General features: G+C 41.8%; 1 protein-coding gene across 1 annotated transcript in view; it reads left to right on the plus strand.

The window, feature by feature from the left end:
- sox2 (SRY-box transcription factor 2) overlaps positions 1–17,346 on the plus strand; it is a 38,695-nt gene extending 21,349 nt beyond the window's left edge. Inside the window, 3 exon segments of the mRNA XM_029429060.1 lie at positions 11,359–11,651; positions 13,987–15,417; positions 15,419–17,346. Of these exon segments, the coding sequence (XP_029284920.1) occupies positions 15,394–15,417; positions 15,419–16,360 (966 nt within the window). The 5' untranslated portion in view covers positions 11,359–11,651; positions 13,987–15,393 and the 3' untranslated portion in view covers positions 16,361–17,346.
- Positions 17,347–20,574: the final 3,228 nt, after the last annotated feature.

Raw genomic sequence — 20,574 nt, forward strand, 5'->3', positions numbered from 1 at the left:
CTTGTCCACACATTAACAGCACACCCTGTCCCACTGCTTTTCATTTACATTAGTGCCTGGATGGGCGAGCGAAGGACACATACACAGAGAGAAAGAGAGAGAGCGAGAGAGGGTTTCCATTAAAGAAGTGGTCCCGCAGCAGATGCCGGCATTGTTTGGGTTCGAGGGCCCAGAAGTATTTGGTATTGGGGCTGATGATGTGGACGTCAGTGGAGTCATCTAGTTTTCCACATCAGAGCGAATAGTTGTAAAGCTGTTATGAAGATTGGATTTTAAGGTTGTCTGTGTGTGTGTGTGTGTGTGAGAGAAAGAAGAAAGCTGAGGATTTATATGTACTTTGAAAGTATCCAACACAAAAGTGTCCAGCTGTGTTTATTTAAAGTCTGAAACCTTTAAATTCTCCAAATAAGGGAAGCCTTATCTGGATATATATAATAATATTTATTATTGTGGGGGCAGCTGTGGTTCAGGTTGGTGGTTCGACTCTCCGGCTCCTCGGGTCCGCATGTCAAAGTGTCCTGCAAGACACACAACCCCAAGTTGCTCTTGATGGGCAGGTCAGCGTCTTACATGGCAGCTCCGCCACCCTTGGTGTGTGAAGAGGTGAATGAGAGGCAAATTGTAAAGCGCTTTGTCCGGTAAATGCACTCCTTTTACCATTTGTTGTGGTGATACAGAGATGTGGAGTCTCTCAGTGCAAAATGCACAGTTGGTTGTGGACAATATCTGTCATTTTACATAAATGGCATCAATATTCACTCATGTTTTGAATACATATATTATATAATCTGTCCACATAGTTCATTTCACTGTGTATTTAAAGAAGATTTTTAAAAAGTCGATCGTTGTTAAATGTTTCATATTTGAGTACTGTATGTTCAGGACAGGTTTCAGTGGTAAATAATCCAGTGCGTGTGCGTGTGTGTGTGTGTGGGTGGGTGTGTGGGTGGGTGGGTGTGTATTACATGATAAACCGTGGCAGCGTGTGAGTTTGATTCTATTAGACCGTGTGTGTATCACGACATGGCACCAGATGTTAACCGTAGGAGGCTAAAACATGACAGCTTGGAGCTCATTGGTAGAGGGCAAACACACACACACACACACACACACACACACACACACACACACACACACACACACACTGCTTTTTCACAGCAGACTTTTGTCTTAGTCACAGAAGAAGAAGCAAAGGTGCTACTCATAACTAACGATGGCTACGTTCTGTTCCCAGTGTGTCACCACAGTGTGAGGACACGGTCACACATGCACTCTGTTATCATCTGTCTCCCGTTCACTTCCATTCAATGCCAGCTAAGGGCCGCAGCCTCAACCATTAGCAAAATCCTTTTACATCGCCTCTAATTGCATCTTCTCTTCATAATGTTTCCATCTCATGCAACCTGTACAAACTTTTTTGCAACATTTGGACATTCAGAATTCCTGGCATTCACCTGGTTTTGAATGCACACACAAGCCAGTGGATGTAAACATGTTTACAGCCTCCTTCTTACTGATGATGCTGTATCAATGGTATATCTGGAAAAACGGCGCTTGCTCACTCAGGTTTTTTATGCAGCCATAACATTATGCCTTTGAGTGTTTCACTTTCTTTACCTTTCGCACACACACACACACACACACACACACACACACACACACTAAGTTACGCAAACAGCCTTGATTTATTTTCCCGCGGACCTCAATGCATTTCTGCGTCCTTTATGAGCTGGTTGTGAAATTCAACAAGCACTGTTTAAATAGGATGGAGACGTGTGTGTGTGTGTGTGTGTGTGTGTGGGTGGGGTTGGGGGGGGGGGTGTTAAGTCACGACTCGCTCTGACCACAGGGTTTGAGGCCTTCCTGAAACACACACACACATTATCAGTGAAGTGCGATGTTTCTCAGCCTGAAGATATACACTGAACATTTATGACTTCTTCACTTTACAACTTGTTGACTCTGTGATTCTGACTGTTGGACATTCTGTAGGTCTGCCGGAGACGCTGTAAACTGTAATAACTTAGTGTGTGTTTGAGTGTGAGCACATGCAGCAGGGTGTTGCAAACATTCCCACACAATCAGTAACTTAGCTAATACACCAAGTTTTTCCTACACCGATATTAAAGCGATCTTACTATCAGAACTAATATGTTATAGAAATATCCTCTAGAATCATTTACAGATGTTCCTGGGGATGTGGCATGTCTGCCCGCTGAGCGCTGTTAATCATCAAGAGAGGTGAGGGAATGTGACACCCCACATCTGTGTTCTCCAGATGCCTGTTCACCAAAACGTTGCTCTGCGAGAAGTTAACATTATGTATATGATTTAGATTGTGATATTAGAAGGGAGCTGTTGTTTGAATATAGCAGACATTGTTATTTCCATGTTTAACTTGTTTAGTAAACCAGCCGCCTAATAGACAATGAAAAGGTGGAGCAGAGCAGTCCTCAAATATTTACGTGTATGTAAGGAGTGTACGTTTCTCAAAGTGATGTCCTGCAGTAAATTTGACACCATGCTGTGACAGTAAATAGACAGCTATGGCTTACAAGTGACTGGTAGAAAAGGTGAAGTGTGTTCAGTGCACGCCAGAGGTTTAGTTCAAATCTTCAGATTCTGTTTTAGTTTCATTTTGTTTAGCTGTCTGTAGTTTTCTTTTCCTTGTCACAGAATATGCAAATGTATCAGACTCTGATACTCCAGAGTCTGATGTGACGATGACAGAAGAAAGGTTAGCGAGGGTGGAAGTGAATTTAGAGGAGAAAGAATGCAGTGAACTGGAGGAACTAAGTGTGATCATATTTGTCAGCATCAGACCTGACTCCTCTCTTTGTCAGTAGCCTTGTGTGTGTGTGTGTGTGTGTGTGTGTGTGTGTGTGTGTGTGTGTGTGTGTGTGTGTGTGTGTGTGTGTGTGTGTGTGTGTGTGTGTGTGTGTGTGTGTGTGTAAAAGCCAGGGGAATGTCCTGGTTCATTACCAAAGCACTGCCATTCCCTTGCTAACCATCCAAGTCCACCACAGAGGTCTGAACCTGCCATGATCATCCCTAGACCTGGATAAACATCAAAATGCTCTCCTCTCCTCAGTCCTTGCTAATCAGATGCCAGGCTCAGTCACTTTGTCAGAAGACAAGCCAACATACTCTCAGTGTGGACCACTGCTATCTGTGTGTGTTTCTGCCAAGCTTAAATCTCCCTGCTTTTCCTGTTGCCTTGGTGCCTCTTTACCCTGGTGACCAAGGCTTATATTCTCCACCACATACAAACCAGTCAGCATGAACACTGAAATATAATAGTATGAGACAGGATGTTACAACTCTGAAAGGTTATCAAAGTGACATCATTTCATTCTCTTTTTTTTAGACGATCATAAGGTAGAATAATAATAGAGTCAAACATCACAAAGTCATTTGTCAGGGATGTGCGCCTCCACAATGCAATGAAGCAGGTGAGTATTTTTGATGACGCGTTCTTTTCCTTTTGAACATATTGTAGTGATAACCAAAGCTGCCACTTCCTTTAAGGAAATACCAATCCAAGTGAACACAGAAACTCATTATGAAGTAATGAATTATGAAGTAAGGTTTTTACTTCTACACCCACACACATGCTTTGGCAAGCCTACATTATAAATACACGCTTAAACCTGCAATAACAACGTTTTTGTTCTTTTGGGGCAGCATACACAATCTGTAGACACTCGACCGACTTAGTTTTACTTTATAGAGTCGATGTGGCAAACAGTTGCCTATTCACACATCCAGCAGACTCAAAGCAACATCAGTCGTGCGTGTTTCCACGTGACAAATGTAAGTCCAATATTCACTCTATTTTTACTACTGAGGATAATAAAAGGATTATTAGTTTTGCAATGCTCTGTGTTCGTTAACCAATCCTTAATTAGAGCAGGTTGCACACAATCGGTTTTTAGAGCTTTTTTGAAGACGAAATCTGCCGAAAACGTTGCTAATTAGAGCGGTGAGAGCGAACCAAAACACTAAAGTTAATTGCCGGAAAACCAAAACAATGAGCTTAAAGGTGCTCTGCAGACTCAGGTGATAATAACATATTACTACATGTGACCCATTTCACATACAAGTAGTCATGTGGTCCTTAAGAAAATGATTAGATGGCATGTGACGAAATTAAATAACCATTTTCTATCTGAAGGAATGCTGCTGCGATAAACTGATACCTTAGATTTGTATTGTTCACTCAACACAACCAGGATAGCTTCAAATAGGCGTTTAAACAAACACAGCACAGGCTATAAATGGGACAGTCTGCAATATTTAACTTTTTCTAACTTTGGAATTACTTTAGAGGAAATGTAAGGGCAACCCTTGAATTCAAGTGGCTGAGTGTGTAATTGTGAGGGATAAGAAGTTCAGAAATGAATGTCATCAGGGAGTGTCCTCACATGTATAGTAATACAAGCGTGTGTATGTATCTGTGTGTGTGCAGGCGTGTGTGAAGGTATCATCTCGGCTCGGTAGCAGCTAGCTAGCGGCTAAATGACTCTCCACACTTCATTAGCGGCGATGAGGTGAGCTGCTCATCTCCTCATTGTTAGCTAGCGCTAAGCTGCAGTAATCCCAAACAAAGGGCCGGGGCCTCGCAGCAGCCTGCGTGGATTAGACCGCTTTCTAGAAAAATCCGAGAGAGATTCATTCTCATTCAAATTGGCTTGTAAACAAAACCAACGGTGGCTGGGAGAGAGATGAGAGAGGAGAGAGATGAGTGTATGATGGAGTGAGTGTGAAATATCGTGTATGTATACATGTGTAATATAGCTGCAGTTTGTGTGTGTGTGTGTGTGTGTGTGTGTGTGTGTGTGTGTGTGTGTGTGTGTGTGTGTGTGTGTGTGTGTGTGTGTGTGTGTGTGTGTGTGTGTCTGTGTGTGTGTGTCTGTGTGTGAGGCCTGTGTATATTACTGAGAGTGGGTAGAAGCTCCAGGATCAAAGAGAGAGAGGTACATAACTAGATATAGAGGTTACATTCGAGCCAGCAGGATATTTAAAATGCCAAAAAAAGCAAATGTTCTCACCTTAGTTTTATTTGTCCATGTTTGGAGATCACTGAGACTTCTGGCGCCGCCCCAATACAATGGAAGTCAATGGAATTTCAAGTTTGATGCTCAAGGCTTTACACAATTATGTTTAAGTGTTGTCAAGGTGCATAGGGAAACGAAATCATGTATTCTGTGGAATTTAACATGGATCATCAGTCCTTGAAAGTTTTTCCAATTTAAGGGGGGAAATAATCAAGGCTTTGAAAGTTTATGAAAATGGACATAAATGGACATGGGGACAAATGCTTGAATTTATATAGTTATTGCAAGAATAGAAATGTAAGTTATTTTGGTATATTTTAACTTAATGTTAGTAAATAGGCTACGCCTGTCTGTCTGCATGTGTGACTCCCACAGATTGTTCATTGTTTCATGCGCCAACCGGTCCTTAATTTGAGGGAATTGGCCTTGAAAAGTCCTTGGGAAGATCTTGAATGTAATGTTCATGAAAGCATAGGAACTATGATATATTGTTTGTCTCACTTTAAGGACTTTTTAAAATCAATTATTGATGTTTTATTTGTCTCAGGTATTTGAGATGTGTCGCCCCTCTTGATTGGTTGTAGCAGCTTGTGGCTTTCGTATGAAGACGTTGTCATCCCTTATTGTGGATGTGATACCTGTTGAAGGTCCGACGCTGAAGTGTTGCAACTCTAATAAAGTTTGCTGACAGTGAGCAAACATTCAACAGCAACTTTCCTTTCTCGAATCAAAGTCCCCATTACTTATCCACACGGCACACAACAAACCAACAGAGGACTTTTTGTTCAGTCGAAAGTAGTATAAGTGAAAAGAGTTCCAGTGAGATGTTTGGATCATCAAAAATGTAAAACATTTGTTCAGTGAACACATTTTGCCAAAGTAATCAGATTCAAATACCTTTTTTCACATCAAAATGTCTGCTTTCAAAAGATCTGTTCAACTTTAGTTTAAATCTCTGACCCAGCACCATTTAATGTTTGTCGACAAACACATTTCTTTCAATGTTGAGATCTCCACAGCTGAACTTTCATTCACTTCTATTGTATGAGGTTCAAGGCAAGAATCTAAGACTCAAAACCTGGGGGAATAAAACTACCACTTAAGCATATATCCATACCTGTGCAAACCCAATGTAGCTGTGTGTTGTGCGTTGATGCATGTTGTCAAGCGACTGTCAGTCTGTCAGATAATTTGTTTTTTCTTCTCATGTGGCAGATGGCTGTGAACCAGACATTTTCATTTTCTGCTCTTTTCAGTGCCAGATGCAGCCGCTCGTAACAGGCTCTGCAGAGATGCTTTTAAAAGTCACTCAAATGACGAAAGTTGTCCTCTCAAGGCAGTCTGCTAATCTGACTCGTTAATACTCATTAATAACCATCACTCAGCTCAGGATAAGTTATATTAAAGTAAGTAAAATGACATATTAGCCATCCATTACATTTTTCTGATGCTCATCAATCTTATACGTAATCGGTTATTATTGGTTTTGATTATTATTAGCTTGTCAATCAAATGGACTGCGTTAGCTAATTATACAATTCATCATTTTAATATGATGTCAGTGAAATATTTAGCTGATCTGATGATCAGGCTTTCTGTGTTTTCATCCAGTATTTCATGAATCCAATGATAATATTTATCAAAATGAGTTGGTTTATAAGGTTGGACACATGGTTGGTCAAATAATCAGCCATTAGTAAGCATCAGTCAACGATTATGGTTTGGTTGTCATGAAGTGGCCCTTAAATGGTGCAAGTTTGCCGGAAATCAAGCATTCAACATTATAAATACTATCCATAAATACTTAATCTACTAAAATGTCATTTTAATCATCAGTTAATCTTAAATCTGTAGACGTGACTGTATTCATTTATCCATACTGCCTAATGTCATGTTTAATCTTAACTCTAAATGTCTATCCTCTAAATGTTGGGGTTGTGATGTTTTAATTGGTGTTTTGGTTTTATTCCTACGGTATATCTCTGATCTCTGTAGAGAAAAGTCAATGGATCGCAAAAGCCAGAGGAGACCATGGATATCCACCCTTAGAGCCACGCTGTTAGCATGGCTGAAGATATTTATTCTCTATTCGGATCTGCTTCAGTACTTACATTCAACCTTCAAGTCCTGACCATTTCTGTATCGGCTCTGTTCGAACTGTTCATGCTGCATTCTTCATTAATGACATGCCAGTAAACCGTGTTGTTCTGTAAATATCTGACAGTTGTGTGTGCGAGCGTCTTTGGTTCCTGAACTAACAGCTGCAGGACTGACCTCCTCCTCTCTACCGGTGGTCAGCATTCTTAGTATCTTTAAAGCTCTAATCCTCAACCTTACTTTACTGACCATGTCCATACTACAGTAGATAAAGTTGAAAATGCTGTTTACTTATGGACATGTTTGTCCACACTAGCATTTTCAAGTCTTTTTTTGAAAAGTTGTCCGTCCACAACATCAAAGCCGGGCATCCTATCATCTGGGAGAGTAGGACAGTCGCAGGCAGGTGGCTGTTTGCAATAAAGCCAAACTCGAAATGTTGTTGCTCGCAAAGACATATTTTACGATTGTCAGACAAGTAAACAGTATAAAAGAATTTGATTGCAGAAAGCTGGCCTCTACTTTGTCAATTCCTGTCTTTCTTGTCTTTGCATCCGGTCTACGATAAAATAGGAGGCAATCTTTTCTCGATGTATCCATACTGGAGAGTTTTGTTTTGAGAATAATCTCTGTTGTAGTGGCTTAGTTTGCAAAGGAAGAGATGTTTTTTTTTTATTGAGTTTCGTTGGCGCATTATTTCATCAAGGTTAACAACAGCAAATATTCATGAACCGGCAGTCACTTTTATCGTGGTAAGAACCACTGTAATGAAAGCAGTATGAAGTGTATGTACTTTTACAGTAGGTGATATTGTGTGTTTCTGGAATGTTGAGTATTAAATTAATGTTGTAATTTTCTTTTTTTTACATGCTCCTATATTTCTAATGATGTCGTCTCAGTTGAATTTGCAATACTTTACACATACTTCACTTTTTAAACAGAACAGTGTGGTTCTAAAATAGCATTTCATCTCCTTTTTAATGCTCCAAATTTGGATTCAAACGGTTTAATACTCAGTATCTGCCGATATCTTGTTTGCAGATCAACTTAAAACGCCCCTCAGCAAAACAAATACTGATCGACCTTTTTAAGATCATACATTTCGCAGCCGGAGGGATGTGTGAGGGTGAGGGAGCATGTCCATGAAAACCAGGCATGGACATACTTTATGTGATGAGATGAACCTTAACACTCACAACGTTATTATTTCTACTCAAGGGCAAATATAGCAGTTAATGAATAGATGTGTGGTGATGTTTGGACGTGTGACATGATTGACAGTTGGTTCGCCACAGCTCCCTCAATAGGGCCCCCCCCCCCTTTTTTTTTCTGTATTACACACACACACACACACACACACACACACACACACACACACACTGTAGATCTCCCATCAGGCCAAGGTGCAAGAGAAAACACAAAACCGATGCAGCAAATGTGTCCACTCTCATGCATATGGAGGTGTGTGTGTGTGTGTGTGTGTGTGTGTGTGTGTGTGTGTGTGTGTGTGTGTGTGCGCACATGTCAATAGACAGATTCAATGTAAAAGGCATTAGCATTCAGTGATGATGCTGCCGTTTCTAAAGGCTCTCATGGTGCCGCTGGACTCATTCGTTCACATTCAGCCTTCGTAGATGGGTTTATAATTACAAGTGCTCCAGATCTGTGATAGGAGTGGTGTGTCTGTGATTTAGACTATATGGCACAGATTGATCAGATAAAGAGCCAAAGTCATATTTCTTCTACTACTAAGCCTATTCACTCTGAGAGCTCTGATCCTCTATCTTTCTCTCTGCTTCTGTGTTGGTCTCTGAGTCTTTACATCTTCCTGTGCCGCTGCTTCTGCTGCTTCTCATCTCCTCCTCTTCTTCACCCGTCTAACTAACTACCATCTGATGTTTGTTTGGTGTTTCTGAGCTGCACTTCCGAAGATCTGACCTGTCAGCAACTCTGTGTCGTTGCATAGATGTAATTCCCTTTATAAGCTTAATGATGGGAAGGTTTTAGGTATGTTCTGTATGTGTACACGGTTTCCACCGACGTCTCTTTTATTTTCTGTTGTGTTTGTTCAGCCATCACGGCTAGTGCTGCTGAAAACTACAAAATTCTAGAAATGTTAAATGCATCACTTAGTTTGTGTGCAAGTGGATTTTTAGCCAGAGAAATGCTGCGAGGCGTTGCAGTGAATGAAAAGGAATTCATGAACAGATGAAATTCAGCAAAATAGGTATTTATTAATGAAAGTAATTCCGATTATTTGCTTTTAAATAGCTGTATTGAAGCCATCAGTCACTGCTGATGGTGTCAAGAAGCTGAATAACATAGAATGTCTATCCATGTTGTGATTTATTATTTTATCTTTGCAGCGACATCGAGAGGAACTGATTTAGTTCAAAGAAATGTGAAAGGGTGTGTGGTCTCAAATTCTGGCTTTTTAAGAGTTCCATATTACGGGGAATAAAATCGCCGACACACTTACAAAAAGATGTCGATGGTGCTGTGACTGAAGCTTTAACCATTCTGTCACATTTCGTACACACAGAAATATATTTGCCTCTGAAGAGCCTCAGGTTGTGTGTCTTGCCAGTGTATGTGCATTTTTCTCATAGTATAGACTGAGTATGTTTCGTATGACGCAGGCTGTAAGATGTGAGGCCCTGTTCTTAATCCACTATGTGTGTGTGAAAGTGTTGATGATTGGTGTGAGGCTGAGCGGGATAGTGATTGTAGAAGGAAACTGGCTGTGTGTGTTTGTATCTGTGTGTGCAGCTCTATGAACTACGCCAGAAGAGTTGAAATGAGATTCTTTGCTCTCTTCTCCTCACCTCTCCTGTCCTCCATTATTCCCCCCTTTATCCCCTGCCTCCTCTCTGCCCTTCTCTCTTTTCCCTCCATGCATTTTTTCTCTCCTGCTCACCCCTCATCCCCTCATCTTGTTCCCCTATCTTCTCCTGCTGCAACCCCCCGCCCCACCACCCCACCACCTCCACCCCACCACCTCCACCCCTTTGATAGACAGGGTGTCCTCACCTTGTAACGATCAGTGACATCCAATATGTTTAGCTTGGGATCATCCCCTGTGTGTCCATTGTGCTTTCTGTTAAACGCTTTATTGATTAGCCATGAGTTAATTACAAATGACATCAACCGTGGGCGGACTGAGGTGGCCTGTACATGGCTGCAGGATCCATCCTAGAGGAGCTAAAACATGTTGACTGCACACACCTGCAGGCGTGCATCTCAACCTCAGCAGGTCACAATAGGCTACCTGATCTTCCCCCCCCCCCCCCCCCCCCCCATTAACATCCATGCATTTATGACCTTTCACAGTGCCTTATCAACGCTTTAAGGGTATGCAATATTTTCTGGGCCATTGTATTGAAAAGGGTAGAATTAGAAACAGGGGGTTTCTGCAAGACACCAGGGGTATGGCCCTGAATGCTTAATTCTATCAAGCACAACTTGACTCACCCTATGCAAAATTATGAGACTGTGCCAAATCCACAGCAGACCTTTGGAGGCTAATGTATTCTGGATTTAAGCTCCATTGTAAAATCCATAACACGCCTGCACCTGACCTGCTCTGCTGCAGCCCCCCAGAACCAACCCCTGACTTTTGCACAAAGTTAGGAAGTGTAAATAATAGTATAATAATTATTATAATAATAACGACAATAATAATCGTTGCAAGCTGCAACAGCATGCACTTTTTTCGAGCGTTTTTCCTTTTCATGCCGTGTCAGTTTCTCTTTGACATTGCCGTGTACTTTGTGCAAAAGGAAGAAGGAGCGGAAAAAAAAAAAATCTTTATCAAATCCCCATTCTGAGGCTTTCAATAAGGCAGGCCATTACCTCACTGGCGCTTTTGTTCGGCCTATACAAGAGAGAACAAAATGGTTATTCAGGAGGACGCTTTAGATTTTTATTGTGGGCTCGCTATTCACAAAGAGCACCGTTATTGTATTAAAAAGAACCATCTGTGGCAGAAACAATGGCTTCAAATTATCTGTGAATACCCAGTGAACAAAATATAAAGCTTTTTCCTGCTCATTATGTGGGCTAAGCTAGGGGGTGGAAGATAGGAGAGGAGAGGCATAGACTTTGCTATAACTGACTTTTGTTGTTCTTGCTTGCATTCTTCTCCTTTTTAAATCGGCCCCCTTTTCACATTGTGTGTCGCCATAAACGGCTTTTCTTGTTGCAGGGCTCGCGGAAAGAAGACAGCGGAGCTCCAGACAGACAGCGGGGCTCCACTGGGCTGCACGTCGGACAAAGCGAGCCGGCTGCCGGGTAGAAACGGCGCGGACTACCGGGGATGGGGGAACACGCGGAGGGTGCCGTTTGGACGTTTCACGGCCGGCGTCGGGAGCTCTGTCCCGGACAAGTTGGGGCTTCCTCGCCGGGGGAAAGCGACAGGAAGATATGGAGGAGGTTGAAATGGCATCTTGTTTAATTTCTGCCAATCAAGACGAGAGGAGGACAACTCCCAAACTGGCAGTAAGTTGGAGTGCGATGGAGAGGAGAAGCCGTGTGTGTGTCGGTGTGTTTGTGTGCGTGTGTGTGTGTCGGTGTGTATGTTAGTGTGTGTTTGAGTCGGGGTGTGTGTAAACCATGCAGTGTTGTGGAATGACACCGCATGGCATCATGAGCTTGACTGACTGTCTGAGTTGTTGTTGGCCGCTTTGGGTTTCTCGTCTGCATACTCATAGATCACCTGTGCTGACAGAATATGTATATGGTTATCAAACTTAATTTGATTCATTGATGTCATTTAATTCTATGTATTTAGTTTCCTCTTTATTTATTCTAAACAATGTTTAATAGCAGGCTTGAATTACAAATCAAACAGAAACACATTGAGGCGCTTTTACTAGGTTATTAGAGAAAATAATGTTTATTTTACTCTGCCTAATATCATGCTAAAATATAAAAAATTGTATTTTCACTTTATATTTTTCTCTTCTCAATGTGTATTTTAATTCGTTATGACCTTATATGTTGAACGACATGTTGTCGAATTTTCAACCTGACAAGTGTTTATGCTTTTAGATATAATTCAATTTATTTTATTTCACCATCGCCCTAAATTAAATAAATATTTGTCTATATATTTATAATATATAATACTAATCTATTTGGTATACAATAGTAACATTATAAAAGAAACCAGAACTTGAGCATTTGACTCGTGTCTTCAATAAATGAGAACATTTGTATTCCTCCATTTATCAAAAAAAAAAAATTCTAAGTTAGTTATGTTCTCCACAATTATTAACAAACAGGATTTATTAATGTTTTCTTAAAAGTATATTTCTAGGCTGCCTCCCCAGCCCCTGTTACGGCCCCTAGTGGCAAGAAAAGACACGTTTATTTCCATTTTACCTGAAATCTGTCTCTCTCATTGCCATACACAAAGATCATTTTGTATGCCTTGAACATAATTAATAAGTTTGTAGATTTTAGCACGTGTAGGCCTATATTTGCATTTTTATTTAGATGAATTGACATGTATGCCCAAAAATTGTATTTTGCATAATGTTACTTTTGTAGGAGTTCAAACACGACGCCCTTCCTGCGCGGCTGTTAGAATACTTGTTCAGTTATATTGATGCTCTTTTTTTTCTTCTTTTTTTTTGTTGCAGTGATCCTAAATCACCTAAATTTGTGCAACAACAAAACTGTATTTTGATATCACAGCATGCTCTTAGCTATATTTACTGTATCCATCCCAACCTGGTGTATAGCAGGGGGCTTACAAGTGGTCCGAGGGAGCCGCCCTGCTAGTTTCTCCTGTTTTTTTGTCAAACAACGGCTTTAATTCAGGATGATTGTGGATGCAGGGCCATTCCCGGCTGGATGGGGCCTGCTTTCAGAGAGCTGCAGGGCCCCGCTGTTCCTTTATTATCATAAGCAGATTAGAGGTAGCGGGGAACACACTCAGATGCAGATAGCAGCCGAGCGGCCCATTTCAACCTTGCATTATAATGGACCGAGCTGCATGTGTCGCCCCTCGCAGCCTATTAAGCGCAAGATGAATCTTATGTAAGGTTGCCGGGGCCGGCATAATGAGAGCACGGGGGCTCCGCTCCTCCATTTATTATCAAATGACTAAAACAAAATAATAAGGCTTGATCTATTCACTTTCAATTACGATTTAATCTAGAGACACGCATTTAAATTAAATTATTTCAGGTGTATGTACTTGATCTATCTTTAATTATTGGGGTTGTCTGGCTTGCAGATCCAGACAGGCTGTGTTGTGACTGAATACATCTTGTGCTTGTCAGTTATTTTAAACTGCTGTTGGATAATAAATATATTTTTATAAAGGAAAAAATAAAAAGCATTTCCTATATCTTTGGTGGAATTTCATAATCAGGAATCCTCTAATTCTTCTCTCCACTTTGAGAAAAAGCCTGCCTAGGCTTTTGGAGTTGCTTGGAGTTCCCACTCTGTCCAGTAGGCGGCGCTGGTGTCACGCAGCAGGACGCCGTGTCTATGAGATGGAGATTCAAGAAAAGAAGCAAAACAAGTGGCACCAACACTTCCAACCGTAAAAAAAACTTTAGACATTAAATCTTTAGACATTAAATCTACATGAGGGAATAATTTCACTTTAAACACGATGATGCTGGTTTTCTCTCGTAATAATCGCAGTCTGGTCGGTTTTGATCCAGAATAAAATGAAGCAGGTGGAGGCCGCTTTTCTTTCACACTAATTGGCTGACACGCTTGTTCAGGCTTATATGAATGAGCTGTGCCTTTTGTGCAAACACACTTTATCTTAAAATATTCCTCACCTTTATTTCTCCTCCCCTCGTGTCCCCGGTAGGCAGTCACCCCCCTCCCACTACAAAGCCCCAACAACAACAGCAGCACTGTGGCAGTGGAAGTGGAGTGGAGTTGGGTCTTTGTCCGGACAGATGTAGCGACAACATCCCAAACAAAAACCGCTTATTTGTGCTGAGATGAGCCCGTCTGCCTTCTGTGTGTTGGCATTCAACTTCACTAAACAAAAGGACTGGGGAAACATCTTGGATTACCTTTCCTCTTTTCAACGCTAAAAACCAGCCGTGGCATCCCCCCCCCCCCCCCCCCCCCCCCCCCCCACACACACACACACACACACACACCACCGCTATTCAACGCTTTGAGTTAACTAACAAAGTTTATTTAAGTGTTGTTATGTTATTGGGGCAGTAAGTGGGGGCATTAGTGACTTTTTGATTTTGAACAGAAGTGTCACGGGTCGGGACTTAATGTCAGAACAATGCTGTTCAAGATAAGATGATACTGACACCATTGATGTCAACATTTGATTAATGTATTTAACACTTTTTATTTATTGTATTCATAGTTTATTATAAATAAAACAGTGGACATTGGATTTGTTGCTAGAATTGAGGTCACACATTTAAATAAGAAAATAATCCAAAACATAAAATAATCTCTTTATTTGTTAGAAATTCTCAGACATATTTTTTGTTTATTCGGAACGTTTTTACTATTTAACTCGTAAAGTTTGCAAGACGACACTTTTTATTTTATAAACAGCCAGCAAGCTTTTGCAACTTCCTCTGTATAATATTAGAAAATGTTCATAAACTGCCACCATGCATATATTTACAGAGAAATATCTCCATAAGCCTGGAAATAGTAAAAGTGTACTTTGTATTGGCTCATATGGGCAGCCTGAGTGTGAGTGTGTGCGTGTGTCTCGGGGCAGAGCAGCCCCCGCCCCTTTATGCTAATTACTGCCTCCCATTGGTGTGTCAGGGGAGCAGGCCAGCTCTGATTGGCCAGGTCGAAGCCATTTATTCGCTGACAGCCCCGTCACATGAATGGTTGTCTATTAACTTGTTCAAAAACTATCTGGAGTTGTCAAGGCTCAGGCGGACAGAGGCGAAAAAGTACAGTTTGTTGATGCTTTTTCGGAGAGGAGACGGGAGAAGTTTTGTGGACACACCGTAACAGGGACCTATCGGGAGAAGGCTCTTTGTCACACACACTCTGACACACACTCACCAAGAGGGAGAGAGAGAAAGAGTGTGGAGTGGAGACGCGGCTTGTTGTTTTTGACCAGAGAAAAAGTTGCAGAGCAAAATCGACAGGTAACTTTAAGCAGCACTCCTCTTGTCCTCACTGTCCTGCCTCTGGCTTGTGGAGTTTGTCTCCGTGTCTGTTTGAAGAAGAAAAAAATATCCCTCTACTCGGGAACTCCAACTAAAAGCTGTTCCTGATGTATAACATGATGGAGACTGAACTTGAAGTCCCCAGCTCCCCAAACCAACACGGGGGGCTCGGGCAACAACACGTCCGGCACTGGCCCCAACCAGAAAAACAGTCCGGAGCGGGTCAAGAGACCCATGAACGCATTCATGGTGTGGTCCCGGGGCCAGAGGAGGAAGATGGCCCAAGAAAATCCCAAAATGCACAACTCGGAGATAAGCAAGAGGCTGGGCGCTGAGTGGAAACTTCTGTCGGAAAGCGAGAAGAGACCTTTCATCGACGAAGCCAAGAGGCTGCGGGCCCTGCACATGAAGGAGCATCCGGATTACAAATACCGGCCCCGGCGGAAAACCAAGACCCTCATGAAGAAGGACAAGTACACCTTGCCCGGCGGGCTGCTGGCTCCGGGAGGGAACGGGATGGGAGCTGGGGTCGGTGTCGGAGTGGGGGGCGGGCTGGGTGGTGGGGTGAATCAGCGGATGGACAGCTATGCGGCGCACATGAACGGCTGGACCAACGGGGGCTACGGCATGATGCAGGACCAGCTGAGCTACCAGCACCCGGGGCTGAATGCGCACAACCCGAGCCAGATGCAGCCAATGCACCGCTACGACATGAGCGCCCTGCAGTACAACACCATGACCGGCTCCCAGAGCTACATGAACGGCTCCCCGACATACTCCATGTCCTATTCCCAGCAAGCCACGCCGGGGATGACCGCCCTGGGCTCCATGGGGCCCTCCTCGGTGGTGAAGTCCGAGTCCAGCAGCTCCAGCCCGCCCGTCGTCACCTCGTCATCCCACCGGGCCGGCCCGGGCTGCCAAAGCGGAGATCTGAGGGACATGATCAGCATGTATCTGCCCGGGGCGGAGGTCAGCGAGCAGACCGCTCAGACCAGGCTACACATGTCCGGGCACTACCAGAGCACTGTGCCCGGGACGACGATCAACGGCACGCTGCCGTTAACACACATGTAAGAGACACAAAGAGAGAGAGAGAGAGAGAGAGAGAGAGAGAGAGAGAGAGAGAGAGAGAGAGAGAGAGAGAGCGAGAGAGATAGATAGAGAGAGAAAGAGAGAAAAAAATGAACTTTTATAAGAGAAACTGTGGACTATTAACGTTGGACTATTTTTGTACAGAAAAATTTCGGGGTGGGAAAAGTTGTATAGAAGTCTCCAGGAAAAAGACACACGACTCTTTTTTTTCTTTCATTTTATTCTAAGGAAGCTCTAGAGGAACGGTAGGAGATCCCCTCTTCACTGGTGGATGAAGTTTGGAAGACTAGAAAGTGGGAGTCGCAATCAAATGTTTTATTATTGCAATCACCTTTTTGTACAGTATTTATCAAAGAAACATTACAATCAGATGAAATTGTTTGTTAAACTGCAAGAGGTTGCATTTTTTTTCTTCTTTATTTTATATATATAAAGCAACGCCAGTTCTGCAGAAAATATTAAAAGTGAAGATGGCAGAACTGGAATTATATGGGAGCGATCAGTTATGCTCCTTTATTACAGCAAACATTGGAAAGAAAAGGGACATAAAAACGAAGCAGGCAATACTGTTTTTCCATTCAAGGTCAATATTACTAAACATTTTAATTTCTTTAAAAAAAAAAGATAAGATACTTTTTTCTCTCATACAGCTTAAAATATAGGTTGTTAATTTATATTTCCGTCTCCCACTTTTCATCTGTTAGAGGTGTGACGCTTGTGCTCTTTATTTTCTAATTGATTTGTACAATTTCTGTATATTTACTGTGATATTTTAAGTTTTTATTTCAAAAATTCATTCCCGTAGTTGTATTTTAAAAATTGTGGCCTGTACGCAGAAGCCAACCACTCCATGTATATATATACCGGAACTAATACCATCCTTATAACAGTTACAATTTCAGCTGAGTATATTTTTTTTCAATATGCAGTTTGAAATGAATAAATTTTGGAAATTTGGATACTTGAAATTGTTTGAGTTTTGATTTTATTTCTCTTTCATTTTCTGTGTGCAGTTTAAATTGTCATCTGTCTGTGGAGCTTTACTGTCTTTCTTCTAATGTTAATTATTTACTGTAAATGTAACACTGACTTTTTACATCTTCATGAATATAAAGTATTATAATTCAGCTAACTAAAATAACTGTTTTGGGGATACATTGCTTCTTTTAAACTCCACTGATCAAATAACTCAGTTTGTGCGTCGTGGTTTCTATTTTCCAGTGCCTGCCGATGGCCCCATCAAGCCAAAGTTTGTTGCCTGTTTCCTAAAAAGGGGGACCAAAATGCCCAACATCCCCAGGTATACACTGTCATTTCTCCTCTTCAATAATCAATTAAAAATAATCAAACAAATTACCAACAGTCATTGCTGTTGAGGTTCAAGCTACATTTAAAACTATATAATTTAAACTAATTTAATACTGCATTATATAGTATGTTGTAGACGTGTTAATATTGTGGGCCTACTTTTAAATGGGACAGGAGAGTAAGGGAGGCATAATAAGATTGCTTATAAACAGGCATAAATCAGATTTATTTCCCTCATTCACAATTTGTGTTAACTCACAGGAACATTTCTTTCATTGGTGGATTTACATTTTTTAATGACACTTGACTGTGACACCAGCATATCTGGATATTTATGAGTATTTACAACAACCCTAATCCTATGAGCTCAGGCCCTTTTTTCATGTTGTCACAGTTTTCTCTTGATGTTTGGTTTAACTAATAAGGTCGGTGTGATCATTTTTGTACTCTTCTATGTATTTATTTACTTTACTCCAAATTATGAAGCTGCAGCTTATCAGTCTAAATGTTCAATTAGGTCTAAATTGAAAGGTGATCCCTCTTGAAAGGAGCCAGGCGAGCGGGACCAGCCGGGATGCTTTTTCTCCCGTGATGTAATGGCTCCATATACAGTCTCGAGTGTGGCCATTTTAATTTAATGTTTAATCAAACGGGGCCTGCTGTTTCCCGTTAACCCCGGTTCTCACGGTTCAAGCTCTTCAGGACTCTACACCATCATCACCACCACCCCTCCTGCCTTCAAAAAAAAAAAAAAAAAACACGGAACCGATTCCAAAAATGTTCCCATGCATCTATCTGCCAGCACCCCCCCCCCCCTCCCCCCATACCCCTCCCTCATATAATAATAATCCTTATGATGAGCTAACTGCTCGCTCTGAATTTAACTAACGGTTTTAAATCATGTGCGTGTGTGTGTGTGTGTGTGAGTGTGTGTGTGTGTGTGTGTGTGTGTGTGTGTGTGTGTGTGTGTGTGTGTGTGTGTGTGTGTGTGTGTGTGTGTACACAGCGAGGTAGATTAGGGCCGTTGTGTCTTGCAGGCTGGGTCCCGGGGGAGTGGAGCTCACATTAACCGGCAGATGAATATTTGAAGAGGCCCCTCGGTATTTATCCGTCCACTCCTCTCTCTCCCCCCTCTCTCTCCCCCTCTCTCTCTCTCGCCGGACCTTCAAGAGGTCAAGGGATCGTTGGTTCCCCCATTAATTATTGATCCGAGCAGCTGAATTGGTTGTAATAGCGGAGTACAGCGATGATAAACCGGCTGTTTTTAAAAGGTCGGACGAATTAAAGTCTCGTTTTTTTTCTTTCCATGAACACCGGGCCCCTGCAGGCCCCGAGGCCCCGCGAAATGATTATTTTTTTCCCCGGCTGAGCGCCTTTGATGTGGTGGAAAAGCGTTTTTGAATGAAGAGAATACATGATGTATTTGATGGTTAACTTGTATTTTTTTTTGTCAATCATAAAAAGCTGTAGCTTATTTGTAACGCCTGTAAAGATTGCATGTTGACACAATCGAGATGTAAGGCCCAGGCTTGATTTAAAAACTGAAAAACAAAACCTGAGGCAAAGTGTTTTACACACTTTTATCCTGTTGTATTTGATACTGATGCCTTTTCTCATGGGGTTTTTATTTGAGAGGAGGTTTTTGGCCGACTAAAACCTCAGTTAAACACATCTATGCTTTACCTGTCCACTCGTTATTCGTATTTGCTTGTGAAAACCTGCCTTAAAAATAAAAAAAGGTGTTTAAAAAAAAAAATAGTGCCTTGCCATGTGAGTGAGGCCACGAAGTAGGACACGGAAAATGTTCTCTCTGAAAACACTGATATCGCGCTATCTCAGTAGAAGAATATTAGCCCGCATTTAGCCCCTGTGCTTTCCAAAAAGTGATTTAATCTCAGAGGCGCTTTAAACTCAGTGGCGCTCCTGTTCAAACATTAAATAAAGGCGCTGCACAGCACAGCCAGCTGACGGTGATACAGGGAATCAAGTGTCTCAAATGTTACACCTCATACGGTGATAAAGCGTGGATGGGGACTGAAGCCAACGTGACATGTTCTACTTATTTTACCTTGTTAAAATAAAAGTGCTATAAAGGCACAGTTTGATGTTTCTGATTGTTATAAATATAAACTCTGGTCCTACCTAATTTTTCATTTACAACGCGGGCAACCAGGTGTGTTTTGTGTAAAATATGTAGAAGCTGGGAGGCCTGTCCAGGTGATCCCCTACATCCTTTCATCCATCCACCCATCCATCCATCTATCTATACCCATCCGTCCGTTCATCCATCCATCCGTCTCCCCTTCTGTTGCTCGCGTGCAGAGTCTGGCTGTCGCAGCTCGAGGATATTTGGACTGCAACAGGTGGTAAGCGCGAGCCTCTTTTTAACCCCCGCTTTAAAAAAAAACCTAGATGTTATCTAATGATAACATGGCGCGTGTGTGTGTATCTAGAGCTCGGGCTCTTGCTAGTGGCCTTCATCACAACATTTGAAGTGTTACATTTTGAAGATGTTATATATATGTTATAATACAAATGCTTTTAGGATCTGGCTCGGTCACAGCACGTCATTAACCATTTTAAACAAGGTAGAGACAAGGCCTCAGATAAAATGTGACACAATTAAATGCTAAATAAATAGAATTTAAAGAATTATGTTATTATTAGTACACAATGCGAGATCATAGTTAGGTGTGTTGGTCTGCATTTTATACTGGCGTCTGTCCAAGTTTGTTGTTGAGATTATATGCTTTTTAAAATTAGGTCAAATGGTCCCCCTCACACACACACACACACACACACACACACACACACACACACACACACACACACACACACACACACACACAAACAAAACGAGCTTAGTTCCCTGTAATCCCATGAGAGCC

The sequence above is a fragment of the Cottoperca gobio genome, chromosome 4, assembly GCF_900634415.1.
Source record: "Cottoperca gobio chromosome 4, fCotGob3.1, whole genome shotgun sequence".
NCBI lineage: Eukaryota > Metazoa > Chordata > Actinopteri > Perciformes > Bovichtidae > Cottoperca > Cottoperca gobio.